At 35.1% G+C, this 12620-nt stretch overlaps 2 protein-coding genes across 2 annotated transcripts in view; both read right to left on the bottom strand.

Annotated features, from left to right (window-relative positions):
* Positions 1-4117: 4117 nt before the first annotated feature.
* tbxtb (T-box transcription factor Tb) lies at positions 4118-9557 on the bottom strand. The gene is made up of 8 exons (XM_016524694.1): positions 9352-9557; positions 8680-8944; positions 8030-8164; positions 7876-7937; positions 6699-6760; positions 6343-6519; positions 5424-5553; positions 4118-4409 (listed from the first exon to the last, which is right to left on the bottom strand). The coding sequence occupies exons 1-8, from the start codon at positions 9555-9557 to the stop codon at positions 4139-4141; spliced, it is 1308 nt and encodes a 435-aa protein (XP_016380180.1). The 3' UTR covers positions 4118-4138.
* Positions 9558-11161: 1604 nt separating this feature from the next.
* Positions 11162-12620, bottom strand: part of LOC107717845 (uncharacterized) — an 18319-nt gene continuing 16860 nt past the window's right edge. Inside the window, exons 9-11 of the mRNA XM_016524726.1 lie at positions 11550-11692; positions 11343-11463; positions 11162-11203 (exon numbers count right to left, since the gene is read on the bottom strand). Of these exons, the coding sequence (XP_016380212.1) occupies positions 11162-11203; positions 11343-11463; positions 11550-11692 (306 nt within the window). The remainder of the gene's footprint in view (positions 11204-11342; positions 11464-11549; positions 11693-12620) is intronic.

The raw sequence follows: 12620 nt of genomic DNA, 5'->3' as shown, positions 1-12620 counted from the left end.
TCCTTGTTGTTCTGTCTTTTCTTTTTCAACTGTGAAACATGGGGTCATGCGCATGTGTGAATTGAGTTTACAGAGAACATGTGGTCAGAAAAACCTGACGTACGTTACGTACATTTTGCGTGTACTATGCTGATGAAATTAAAGTCGCACACTGAATACGCGTAAAAAACAGCAATACCTAGTATTAACGGGGAATTTAATAACCATTGTGCAAGTATGTGGTGACAAGTGGGTCTGTGTACTTTTGCGTCCATTCGTTATTTGTTGTTTAACCATGACGAAAAAAAAAAACGGTTGATAACCTGATTCAGATTCTGATTGTCTGCTTATTCTACTCATCTGTGTTTGAACCGTTAATGAAAAAACGCATTTTCCGTATTTATTTCATTTCTGGGTTAAAAAGCGAAAAACGAATGGACGCAAAAGTACACGGAACACTTTGCGCCTTTGCCTTCGCCGTTGAAGGAGCGTGTAAGGCTCAGCAAGGCTTAAGTTCCAAGTGTATATATATATATATATATATATACATATATATATATATATTTTTTTTTTTTACGCATACGCTAGCGTATGTACACAGTTGAACGCGTAGCCTTTCTCCATCTGAGGTGTAGGCTACGCGAACGCAGGCGGCCAACACATTCACTCATCTTTGTCCAGCGTCTGCTCTATTTTTCTCCAGAAGTTATGACGAAGTATATACGATAAAAATGTGTTTGTACTCTTTTAAACTAAAGTTGCTGCTGTCTCATAACCCTCTCACACAAGCGCTTGTCAGTGTGGTCATCTGTTGTTGCTCCACTACTTTGTTGCTGTTGTTCTGTCTCTTTAGTTTTGTTTTCGGCCTGGGCTAGTGTTGTCACTCTGGAACAATTGATTAGTGCAAAACCAAGTCAATGCACATGTGCGAACTGCGCTGTACACGGATCCTCGCATACGCGTAAAAACCAAAGTATCCTTTGGCCTTTAGCCTACCCCTGGCTAAGAGTAGGATATAAACAGGGGCTTGGGCTTAATGGCACCAAATTGGACAAAAACGCCCCAGCACAAGTAAACTGAATTTATTATGGCTATTGGGAATAAAGTGAAAATTAAATGAAAAGTGTTGACTTCTGCGTTAAGTTTAGATCTGCTCATGTTGCATCATATTTTTTTACACGTTTTTACAGCGTTGCGCATTACAACCAATCACATACGACTCTGTTGAGTTTATGAATGTATCGGCCAATCAGAGGCGTTCAGATGAGTCATCGCTGAAACGCGGAGTTTTGTTCAGTGGTAAGAGCGGCGCATTAAACTTCAGTCCCCTGATCTCAAGTGGCGCACTAGCGATTGACGCCGGAGGTTGCGGTAATGAGACAAGTAAATACACTTACGAGCTGCTTTTAACTTCCGCTGATAAAGACTGCTTCTCTCAAAGAGTATTTCTTTACACTGTTTTCTGCTGGCGCTTGAACACACTTTCCTCATTTTTTCCACAACAAATGGCCAAGCAAGCGCAGACACTGACAAGATACGCGGTCATAGGGTCCTTGTTAGCGCCCCCGCTTCCCTTGCCAGAAACGCCTATTCGTATGCCGCTCGGAGGATGAACGAGTTGAGATCGGAAGGGTTACAAGTGAGTGCACCCGCAGACTGAATTCTGCACTCTTGTGAATTCTCTCATAAACAGCAAAGAGCAGATGTTCGCACTAAGTGCTTAAAACTCACGCTAGACTTAAGTCAGTGATAATGTTCTTTGATAATGTGAATGTTCATTGCTCGCTTTCTTTAGGCTATATATAATTTACTAGAAATTAAAGCGTTATAACAATGTTTTTGTTTAATTTTGATCACGTTACTGTGGTTTACAACTGCCACTGATTGCAGGATTGTCTTGTCTTGGTCTTCATGCCAGCAAAACTTCAGTATGTTGGATTTTACTGTTAAAGTTTGAGAGACCTTACAAAATCAGTGCGCAGTCAGTCAGCTGAACACGTGTATCAAAAATAACTATGCATCTCCTTCAAGATGTATCTTTCATAATTACATGTGTTAAAATTAGTCATTTGGGGTGTTGTAAACAAAGGGGAGTAATTATAGAAATATTCCAGGTTAAATACAAATTACATTTTATTAACAGCACCTGTAGCTGTTGATTACCACAGAAAATCCTTTTGATTCATAAACCAAAAAATGTGTTGATAGTTCCAGTGTAACATTTGTATGTGCAGACATTGTGTCTATAATTCCTATATAGAAGATTCTAACCTTGACACTGACTTTAAATAATTTTTATATTTATATATATTTTTTATAATCTTTATATATAGTTGTTATCTTATCTTTGACTCATTATTCATTATAAGGGCCTGTCATTTTTTGTTTACACAAAATTTTATTAAAATGCAAAATTATATTTTTATTTCCAAGATGATAACTGGGCACCACTCACATTGATATGGCATCAGAGGATGTGCCATATACCAACCAAATGCAGCAAAATATAGTGTATCAATTGATCTTGAACTTTTACTGAAGCTGTTACAGTCAGTTATAGAAAGGCCTTGCTTTGAGATTGTTAGTCAAGAACATAAATAAATGTACAACAACCACTTAGTAAATACAAAATATTTTATGTAAGAAATCATGTTTGTACTAGTTTTGCCATTTCTGAATATTTTTGCTGTCCTGTGGACAATCTGAATAATTAATACAAAGATTAGAAGCACACCAATTTATCATTAACTGTAACAGAGCTTATATTATTCATATCGCATTCATTTTATTAGATGTCATTACAATCATTATATTTACCTGAACAACACATTAGTTTGTGTTTTTACTAATACTATTTTACTGCCTTTCTCGTAATATAATTCTGATTGCTCTATAATTTTTTTAGACAGTGAGAGAACAGAAGTAATCAGCTTGATTTAATTATTGCCCTCTCATGGATGTGTAAATTTAAATCACTTTTTTAGTTCTTAGAGACCTCAGTATTTTTCCTGTGTTGACACTGGAAAGGTTTGGCAATCATTCATGTTTCCTCTGGCCCCACTGTTAAACGACTGGAGTGTCAGAAGATGGATGCAATTCCTCACCTAAGTGAGTGGAATTTTCACATGAGAGAGGAGAACACAGCGCTGACTTACTGGGTGCAGAATCACTTATAAAAGTCCTGGGGAAGAAAAGGTGCAAAGACGTCTGAGTATCCATGAGGACTAAGCAATCTCTGAAGAAGGATCTAGATCCATTTAAAAGGACTGCTTGTTCAGCTCTTTGTTTAAAGCTGAAATTAAGCACAATAAACGCTTATGAACAGATGAGATGTCTGTAAAATGTTTTAAATAAAACTATTTATAAAGATAGGTTCAATATTTCGTTTTAATGGACACAACATGACTATATTGATGTTAATATAAACGTTTTATACATCTATGGTATGGATTAATTTACATGCATTTTATACATTAGTTCTATATTTGTCCCATTTGTTTGTTTTTTTGGACAGAAAAATAGCTCTAATAAAAAAGGATAAAAACAGGCTTTTAAAAGAAAAAAATATACGTACAATGGAAAAAAAATTACAATTCTTAAAAAGCATTATTTTATTTTTTTTTGTGTAAAAATCTGAGTTTCTGTAAAAACTTTTGATTAAATTAAACATGCAACAAGAAAAATAACAGTTGTTAAATAAATGTACAGAAATGTTTTTAATAAAGCAAAGCACATTTGCATGTTTACCCATTCTGAATTCCAACTCAAAAATGAAAAATATTAACATTTACACTTTTTACAAAAGATTGTCTGCTCAGTTGTACACATCCAGTATCCTTCAGAAAATATATAAATAACTGTTACGTGCAATATGCTTTAAAACAATGACTTGTTACATTTAAAAGCCCCACGTAGTGCTTAATGACAAAATCATATAACACTTGTTCACAATTGTGAGTTTTTATAGGAAGATTTTGGTTATGTCAACATATGCTTTATTTTTTATATAAAGCATACCATTACTGATTTATTATATATATATAAAGCTATTTTGTATGTAACTCTTGAGCCATTTCTACTGCAAAAACAGTTAGTGTCAAAAGCTATTGCATGAAAGCAATAATAGATAAGCTGTCATTTAGTCTGTAGGGTGGATGTCCTATAAGGAGGGTGGTGTGACTTGGGTCCAGGCTGTAGGAAGGCGTACATGTGCTAAACTGTCATATTGTGAAGCCTCATGCACCTCAGGCACAGCAGTGGAGTCATATAAAGGAGAGCCAGAAGAGGGCGCTGTGGCCGGGTGCGCCAGGCTGCTGTAGTGACCAGCAGAGCCGCGGAGGAACTGGGAGCCCAGACTGCTGCTCATACTTCCAGTCTGAGACACTGGGGTCAAAGGTGAGCTCCCTACGGACCACAGGCTGGTGTACTGACTGCATACAGGACAACAAACAATAATGAGCTTTCAGCGCTATACAACATCACGTTAATTTGAATTTAACAACCCGGAGGAAAATAGTATTCATCAGAGTAGGGGTTTTCAAGCTAGAAACACACAGGAGTGTGCAAGAGTGTGCTTGGGTGTCCACAGAAAACTTGAGAGGAAAACAGAGTTTTAACTAGAGCTTTTTTAACTCTTATAAATTAATGTATTAACCCTATAAAGCTTACTGTATGATATTCAAAACTTTCTAAGGCCTCTAAATTTTTAAATTTCTAAAAAAAAATTATAAAGTAAACATTAGAATAACTTTTGCATTGTTAATATTTCAAGATGACTGGACTGAAGCAATGTAGATTTACTTGAATATCCATACATAATTTTTTTATACTTTTTTTTTTTTTTTTTAATATGAGCATCAAATATGATACATTTTGGGCCCCCAAATAAAATTATGTTTTTTCCTCCTTCTGTATGAGCTTTATATTCTCCTATATCATACTGTATGAGCCATTAAAGCCTGATGTATCAAATACGATAAAAAAAAAAAGCAAACCTTTCTCATTTTCATTTTTCATTCTGCTTTTAAATATTGGTCCGAAATCAAGACATTAGTCACAACTATATTATTGATTTATTATTATTGATTGCCTGGGCTTTTAACAGTAAGAATAATAATAAAGCTTTAAACATTATATAACATTACTCAGATTTTGTCTTGAATGAATTTGAAATGCTTGAGTTCATACTGAGATATTCCAAGCCCTTCAGACACTATAGAAGAGATGTGAGATTACTGGTGGGTTTTTTTTTTAATTCATTTTTATTTTATTTTATTTTTTTCTAATGGGAAAGCAGGGAACTTGTTTAATTAAAACAACGTTTAAGACTTCAAGAAAGAAACAATGAAATTCTTGTGGTGTGTTGTTAATTACTTTATAAATAAAAAATTTTTTGTTCCAATAAAGTTGTAGTGGAAGTGTGTGATGTGGTAAAAGAGCCTCACCTAGTGTTTGAGTTTGGTGGAGAGCCGTGGCCCATCGGGAGCACACTGGAGTGGGAGGACATCTGCAGACCGGACCAGTTATCATGAGATGACAGCACGGACAGACAAGTGGAGCTGTCAGAGTAACCAGCTGCAATACAAACGACAACACAATGAGAATCCAGTCACACAGAAACCAGGCTGAGGCTTCAAAAGCCAGTGCGGGTCAGCATTCCACCACCAAAGTTCCCCTGTTTATGAGCATGAACTCAAACACAAAAGCTGCAAGAATGTCAGGCGCTCAGTGAGTAGAGCTTGTTTGAGTGGCTCACTAAAGGAACAGTTCACCCAAAAAAAGAAGATTCTCATTTATAACCCTCATGGAACAAGCTTAAAGGCCAAACCTTAAGCAGGATCTTCAATATCTCCTTTCCATTCAATGAAAGCAACGAGCCAAAGGTGCCATAAGGTCCAAAAATCAGTTGTCACTCTATTTCTCCCAAAGATGATGTTGCTCAGTTTTATGATCAAAAATCTAGTTATTGTGTCAGGAAAATATATATATATAATGCAATGCAATACAATGATGATACAGATGTGCAAATAAATGTTCTTCAATCTTCTATACTTGATGTATCATATTTGATACATTTTAACATGATTTTTTCTTTTTAAAAAAATGTATGGATAATCAAGTGTCAATGTGCTTCAGGTCAGTAAGGGTTCATCTTGATCACAAATATTAGTTATTCTTACATAAAACAAAAAACAGTAAAGATTTCACAGCAAAAAAAAACACTGTACCACAACCTGAAGGGGGAAGTTTGCATCTTACTTACAACAACAAAAAAGAAAGTATGAACTATCAAACTATGTGGTTTTACAGTATTTGCATATGTGAGTGACTGTAAGATATGGGAGAGGCGAGAGGGTAACTTACTGGGAGAAGTCGTCCGGTGGGCGTATGGGCTGGGGTACGGTGTGGACCGGTGACTTCTCAGAGTAGAGTAGCGTTCACAGCCATGGGATGAGGATAGAGACAGCGGGCTGCCAAACTGCGTGTGAGGGTTTGCAGAAGGGCAGAGAGACCCTGTGGCTGGCAGAAACCAGCTACTTACTAGACAAAGAGGAAAATGAGAGTCAATGGGAAACTCCTGCACATACACAACTGCTGCTTGATGAGATCAGTCATCATTTTATGAAGAACTGTGAAAAACAGCTCTAATAACAAAGAGCTTAAATCCAACTGAATCACACTGATGAATATCGTGATTATTAATTGAAATTTGCTCTTACATTGAGAATAGCCAGACTGTTGACTTTCACTGACATCCTCTATTATGTCCTTATGATCACTTCTGAAAAAAAGAATGTAAAATTAAATTATTAATTGAAATTCATTGATAAATGTATTCATTTTATTAATAATATTCTCTCTCTCTCTCTCTCTATATATATATATATTTTTTTTTTACCATAGAAGTCTTCAACAGTGTTCACATGAGAGAGATTGGGGTTTGTTGTTTTGAGTCAGTTACAAATGCTTATTTTGGTTGGTTTAAAAGCACCTAGTTCAAGCATCTAGGACATTTTTATGAATATTATTTGATCTGACAATCAAAGCAAGAAGCAAAAGTTAATTACAGCACATTTGTACTTTTTTTTTTATTCTACTGCTTTCATTACTAAAAATATGTTTTCTTCTGTGCAGCGAACAGAAGTTTGTTTTTTTAAACTGAATTTCATCCTACAAAGTGAAATTCCAACATATTCCCCATATATTTGTTACAATTACTGTATATCAGGGCAAGTGTTTTATACATTTTGATTTAAAATAATGTGTCTATTCAAAACGTTTCTTTCAAACATAAACTATCTTAGTTTGAGTAAAAAGTGACAACTGGCCCTTATTCGTTTACAATACACGTTTATTCAAATGTTTTATTTGTATTTATTTATTTGAACCATACCTGTCTTTGGCATCCAGGAAGGCCTTGGCGAATGGATTGTATTTAATTTTGAGAGAAGTAATCTAAAAGAGCAAAATTACGGATGTAAACGGGAGTTATTATGCACCATATCCTTGTTTGTTGACAAATATTATTTGATCTGACAATCAAAGCAAGAAGCAAAAGTTAATTACAGCACATTTGTACTTTTTTTTTTATTCTACTGCTTTCATTACTAAAAATATGTTTTCTTCTGTGCAGCGAACAGAAGTTTGTTTTTTTAAACTGAATTTCATCCTACAAAGTGAAATTCCAACATATTCCCCATATATTTGTTACAATTACTGTATATCAGGGCAATTTATTTATACATTTTGATTTAAAATAATGTGTCTATTCAAAACGTTTCTTTCAAACATAAACTATCTTAGTTTGAGTAAAAAGTGACAACTGGCCCTTATTCGTTTACAATACACGTTTATTCAAATGTTTTATTTGTATTTATTTATTTATTTGAACCATACCTGTCTTTGGCATCCAGGAAGGCCTTGGCAAATGGATTGTATTTAATTTTGAGAGAAGTAATCTAAAAGAGCAAAATTACGGATGTAAACGGGAGTTATTATGCACCATATCCTTGTTCATTTGTTGACAAACTTGATAAAATCACAGTGTTACCTCTTCATTCTGGTAGGCAGTAACTGCTATGAATTGTGTCTCGGGGAACGAGTGAGTGGTGATCATTCTCTGTGGACCACCAACGCGCACTATATGGATACGGGGCTCATACTTGTGCAGCGAGTTCAGCATAATCTAGGAATAAATGGTATATATTTTCGATTTACATTTCAGTATTTTCTCTGGTGTAACATTTGGACATTTAAATAAAATAATGAACAAAAAACGCTGATTACATTTCATTCCACATCATCTTTTAGATTGGCTTACACACCATAACACTGTTCTCGCAACAAAAATGTCCACGAACCTGACCACCTCCGTTCAGTTTGTTGGTAAGTCTTCATTCTGGTAGGCAGTAACTGCTATGAATTGTGTCTCGGGGAACGAGTGAGTGGTGATCATTCTCTGTGGACCACCAACGCGCACTATATGGATACGGGGCTCATACTTGTGCAGCGAGTTCAGCATAATCTAGGAATAAATGGTATATATTTTCGATTTACATTTCAGTATTTTCTCTGGTGTAACATTTGGACATTTAAATAAAATAATGAACAAAAAACGCTGATTACATTTCATTCCACATCATCTTTTAGAGTGGCTTACACACCATAACACTGTTCTCGTAACAAAAAATGTCCACGAACCTGACCACCTCCGTTCAGTTTGTTGGTAAGTTTGACTTTACTGAAGGAGACCGGGGTTTTCATCCAGTGCGCACCGAAGTTTGGCGAGTCTGGATGGATGTAGACGCAGCTCGGCGCTTGTGGCTCGGGTTTGCCCCCCGGTACCCATTCACCGTTCACATACTTCCACCTGTGATTGTCTGCTGCCACGAAATCCATTAAGAAGGAGTACATGGCGTTTGGATCCAAACCGGACACATTCACCTTCAGCACCGGAAACATGCGCCTGATCACAACAATAAACAGTGACATCATCACGTTTCTTTTTAAATAAATGAAACAACTCCACTAAAATGAATTCACTTGAAAGCAGAATGAGAAGGAGGGGGGAATACGTGTTTGGAACTTAAAGCCGGATTTGGAACTGTTATATGGAATTGGAATTGAAACACGTTTGTACGCTGAAAAAAAATGTCTAGAAGCCTTAAAATGTTGAAAAATGTGGTTAAACTTAAATTAATTTATTTTATAAATATTATTTGATATGACAGTCAAAGCAAGAAGCAAAAGTTAATTACAGCACATTTTTACTTTTTTGAATTCTGCTGCTTTCATTACTAAAAATATATTTTCTTCTGTGCAGCGAACAGAAGTTTGTTTGTAAAAATGCTAAAAATAAATAAATAAAAATACCTGCCATTCTTGGTCACTATCATTTCATTGGTCAGTTCTTTGAACTTCTGCCAAAGTTCATTTTCATCCAAACTGACTTTAAGGTCCCTTTCTGTAGGATCTCCTTTCTCACTGCCAGCTTGAAGCTCATTCTCTACCGCAGTTAATAAATGATCCACCCGATACTGGGCACTCTTTTCCGAACAGTCACTGGCCCCAGATGCCATTCTGCTATCTAAGTGGTTCCAACAAGAACAAGAAAAAGAAAAAAAAAAAATATATATATATATATCCAAACTACGCGAGCTCTCCAGTCGAAAAATGCCTAAGATTAGAAGAGATGCATCCAATTAAATACTCCCAAGGTAAAACTTTCTCCATGCTTGGCTCAGGAAAGCTCTGATTGGCTGATCTCCGCTTTGATGTGCGAGCTGTCCAGCTATTGGTTCAGTGATTCTGTGAGGCGATGCGTAAATATTTACACATATTGATAGTCACATCGGCACATTTTAAATTTGAAATAATTCCTCCTTACAAAAAACGTAATAAAAATAATGCATGCCAAATTATAGGTTTGCAATGTTGGAAAATGTATGAATGTATGAAGTCTTCATACTTAAAAAGCTCCTTTACTTAACTGTTAAAACTTTAAATTCAAACTACAGTATGAATGTGTGAAAGATGCAATATGTTATCTGCTGAATGCCACTGGAGAAATGCAAAAATAAACAATTAAATAAATAAAATAAATAAAAAGATTATTATTTATCAAGTAGACTAGTTTTTTTAATTGCGTTGTAAAAATTCTTTTTTTTTTTACATTTATTTTCACACAAAAAAGGGGTGTAATGCAAGTCCATGGATAGGTGTTGATTATGTTTATGAGTTTAAGCCCGTGGGAATCTTTCGCCAGAGGTGTCAAGAGCGGAGGAACTGGACGCGTTTCAGGACAATGGGTGTTCATAAAATAGCGAAATAATTCCTCCTTACAAAAAACGTAATAAAAATAATGCATGCCAAATTATAGGTTTGCAATGTTGGAAAATGTATGAATGTATGAAGTCTTCATACTTAAAAAGCTCCTTTACTTAACTGTTAAAACTTTAAATTCAAACTACATGTGAAAGATGTGAAAGATGCAATATGTTATCTGCTGAATGCCACTGGAGAAATGCAAAAATAAACAATTAAATAAATAAAATAAATAAAAAGATTATTATTTATCAAGTAGACTAGTTTTTTTAATTGCGTTGTAAAAATTCTTTTTTTTTTACATTTATTTTCACACAAAAAAGGGGTGTAATGCAAGTCCATGGATAGTTGTTGATTATGTTTATGAGTTTAAGCCCGTGGGAATCTTTCGCCAGAGGTGTCAAGAGCGGAGGAACTGGACGCGTTTCAGGACAATGGGTGTTCATAAAATAGCGCCATCGTGGCGACAACACTTCCGGTAAAAATGTTTATGATTTTATAGGAACAACAAAACCTTTCTGAAATTATTTTGATGGTATTTATTGACTAAATACACAGTAAAGTAAACAATGTGATTAAAATAAAATGCATTTATGAGTTAAGCAGGACGTCTCTTCTGTCCTCTCCATTAACTAACAGCATCCTGGACCTACACTCTCAGGAAAAAAGAGGGTACAACTTAAAGGGACACCTTTGTACAGTATTTACCCCTAAAGGGTTCATAATAGTACTAAGAGTACTATTACTACTCTAAAGTAATAAGCACCCTTTAGGGGTAAAGAAGGTGTCCCTAAAAGTACAAGTCTTTGCACATTTATTCTGAAAGTTTGTTTTAAAGTGACAAATCAACACCAGTCCTCTATGTATAATTTGACCACATCTTCACACCAGCGTTTTCCACCTGAAACAAAGTAAAACTGCAGTTAACTGTCGAAGAAATCTAATTTTGAATTATTATCATTATTATATTATTGTGTAGTTGGTTTGTTTGTATCTATTTTATCATAGAAACAATATGGTGTATAAAACGCATACAGTACCTCAACAGCATGACTAGTATAGATGTCAGCTATGCATAGAGGCATGTCTGTATGTGATGATTGAGTGTCTTTAGCAGAACTAGACGGGGATTCATCTGTGCTTTTTCCAGCCGGATGGAGACTACATGTATGAATGAAAAATGATCAAGTTTGAAAGCAAAATGATTGACACGTTCCTTAGCGCTTTCATTCACAGTAATTCCTAACCTTGGTGAGAAATTAGTATTTGGACTCTTAGTGAAGCATTCTGGGCTCTCAGATGTTCCTTTATCACTCAGGTGCGTAAAGTCAGGCTCTGTGGGATATCTGGACTTCTGAGTTTGGATGTTGTGGGGACAATCATGCTCCATCTCCTCAAAATAAATGAGAGTGGATTGCTGAATAATAAATGATCTATAAAAGCACATTATAAAGGAGTAGGTGACCCAAAAAAAAATATTTTAAGGCATAATTTTTGAAGAGAACAAAACTTTGGTAGAGTGTGAGATCATTAGTCAACAGCACGAGTCTAAACTCCTCAAAAACATAATGTTTGATTTCAAGATACCTTGAATACAGCACATTGATCTTGCAGACTACTTTTACTTTTATGATACTTTTATGTTGTTTTTCCATTTTTTCTCACATTTGACACAATAAATCATCATACACTACCAGTGTTGGGGAAAGTTACTTTTAAAAGTAATGCATTACAATATTGCGTTACTCCATGAAAAAGTAACTAATTACGTTACTTAGTTACTTTTTATGGAAAGTAATGCGTTACGTTACTTTTGCGTTGCTTTTTAAATCTGGACAGGGCTTGCTTGTTTGTTTTTAAAATAAAAAAGTTCTATTTTTGGCAAATATAAAAGCCTTTTCACACCAAAAGTGAAACGAATAAGCCTCAGGCTGAAGGGAAAGTAAATGTACGTCCGTACAGTAGAATGCAGAAGAAGACATTTCAACACACATCAGCAATAAAAAAAGACACGAGTAATTTTTGCTTATTAGTACGGTTGAACTGGATCATCGAAGGTCAGAAGCAAAGACATTGCTTAATAGAATGGGATTAAATACATAAAGGATATTTGTGTTGTTTAACATTTAATTATTGCAGGTTTGCGTCATATTCCGAGTTGCATTATTTTTATTCATTTTGAGGAATACTGAATCTGTGTATTTTTTTTTTTTTGTGAGTGAGATGAATTAATGCATATTCATATTTATTTTAGAACTACAGTAACATCTTCTGATTTCTCTCAACATGGGGACAGGAGAGCTGTCAATCAATAAAAA

This window comes from Sinocyclocheilus rhinocerous, unplaced genomic scaffold (assembly GCF_001515625.1).
Source record: "Sinocyclocheilus rhinocerous isolate Xijiao unplaced genomic scaffold, SAMN03320098_v1.1 scaffold780, whole genome shotgun sequence".
NCBI lineage: Eukaryota > Metazoa > Chordata > Actinopteri > Cypriniformes > Cyprinidae > Sinocyclocheilus > Sinocyclocheilus rhinocerous.
Note: the sequence above shows the minus strand (reverse complement) of the source record. Positions and strands in the feature narration are given on the sequence as shown.

Coding starts and splice junctions, on each gene's coding strand:
- tbxtb (XM_016524694.1), bottom strand. CDS start 9,557: ATGGCATCTGGGGCCAGTGACTGTTCGGAAAAGAGTGCCCAGTATCGG. Junction 8,165..8,679: donor AACTGAACGGAGGTGGTCAG/GTTCGTGGACAT, acceptor ATTTATTCCTAG/ATTATGCTGAACTCGCTGCA. Junction 6,761..7,875: donor TTCCTGGATGCCAAAGACAG/GTATGGTTCAAA, acceptor TCTTTTTTTCAG/AAGTGATCATAAGGACATAA.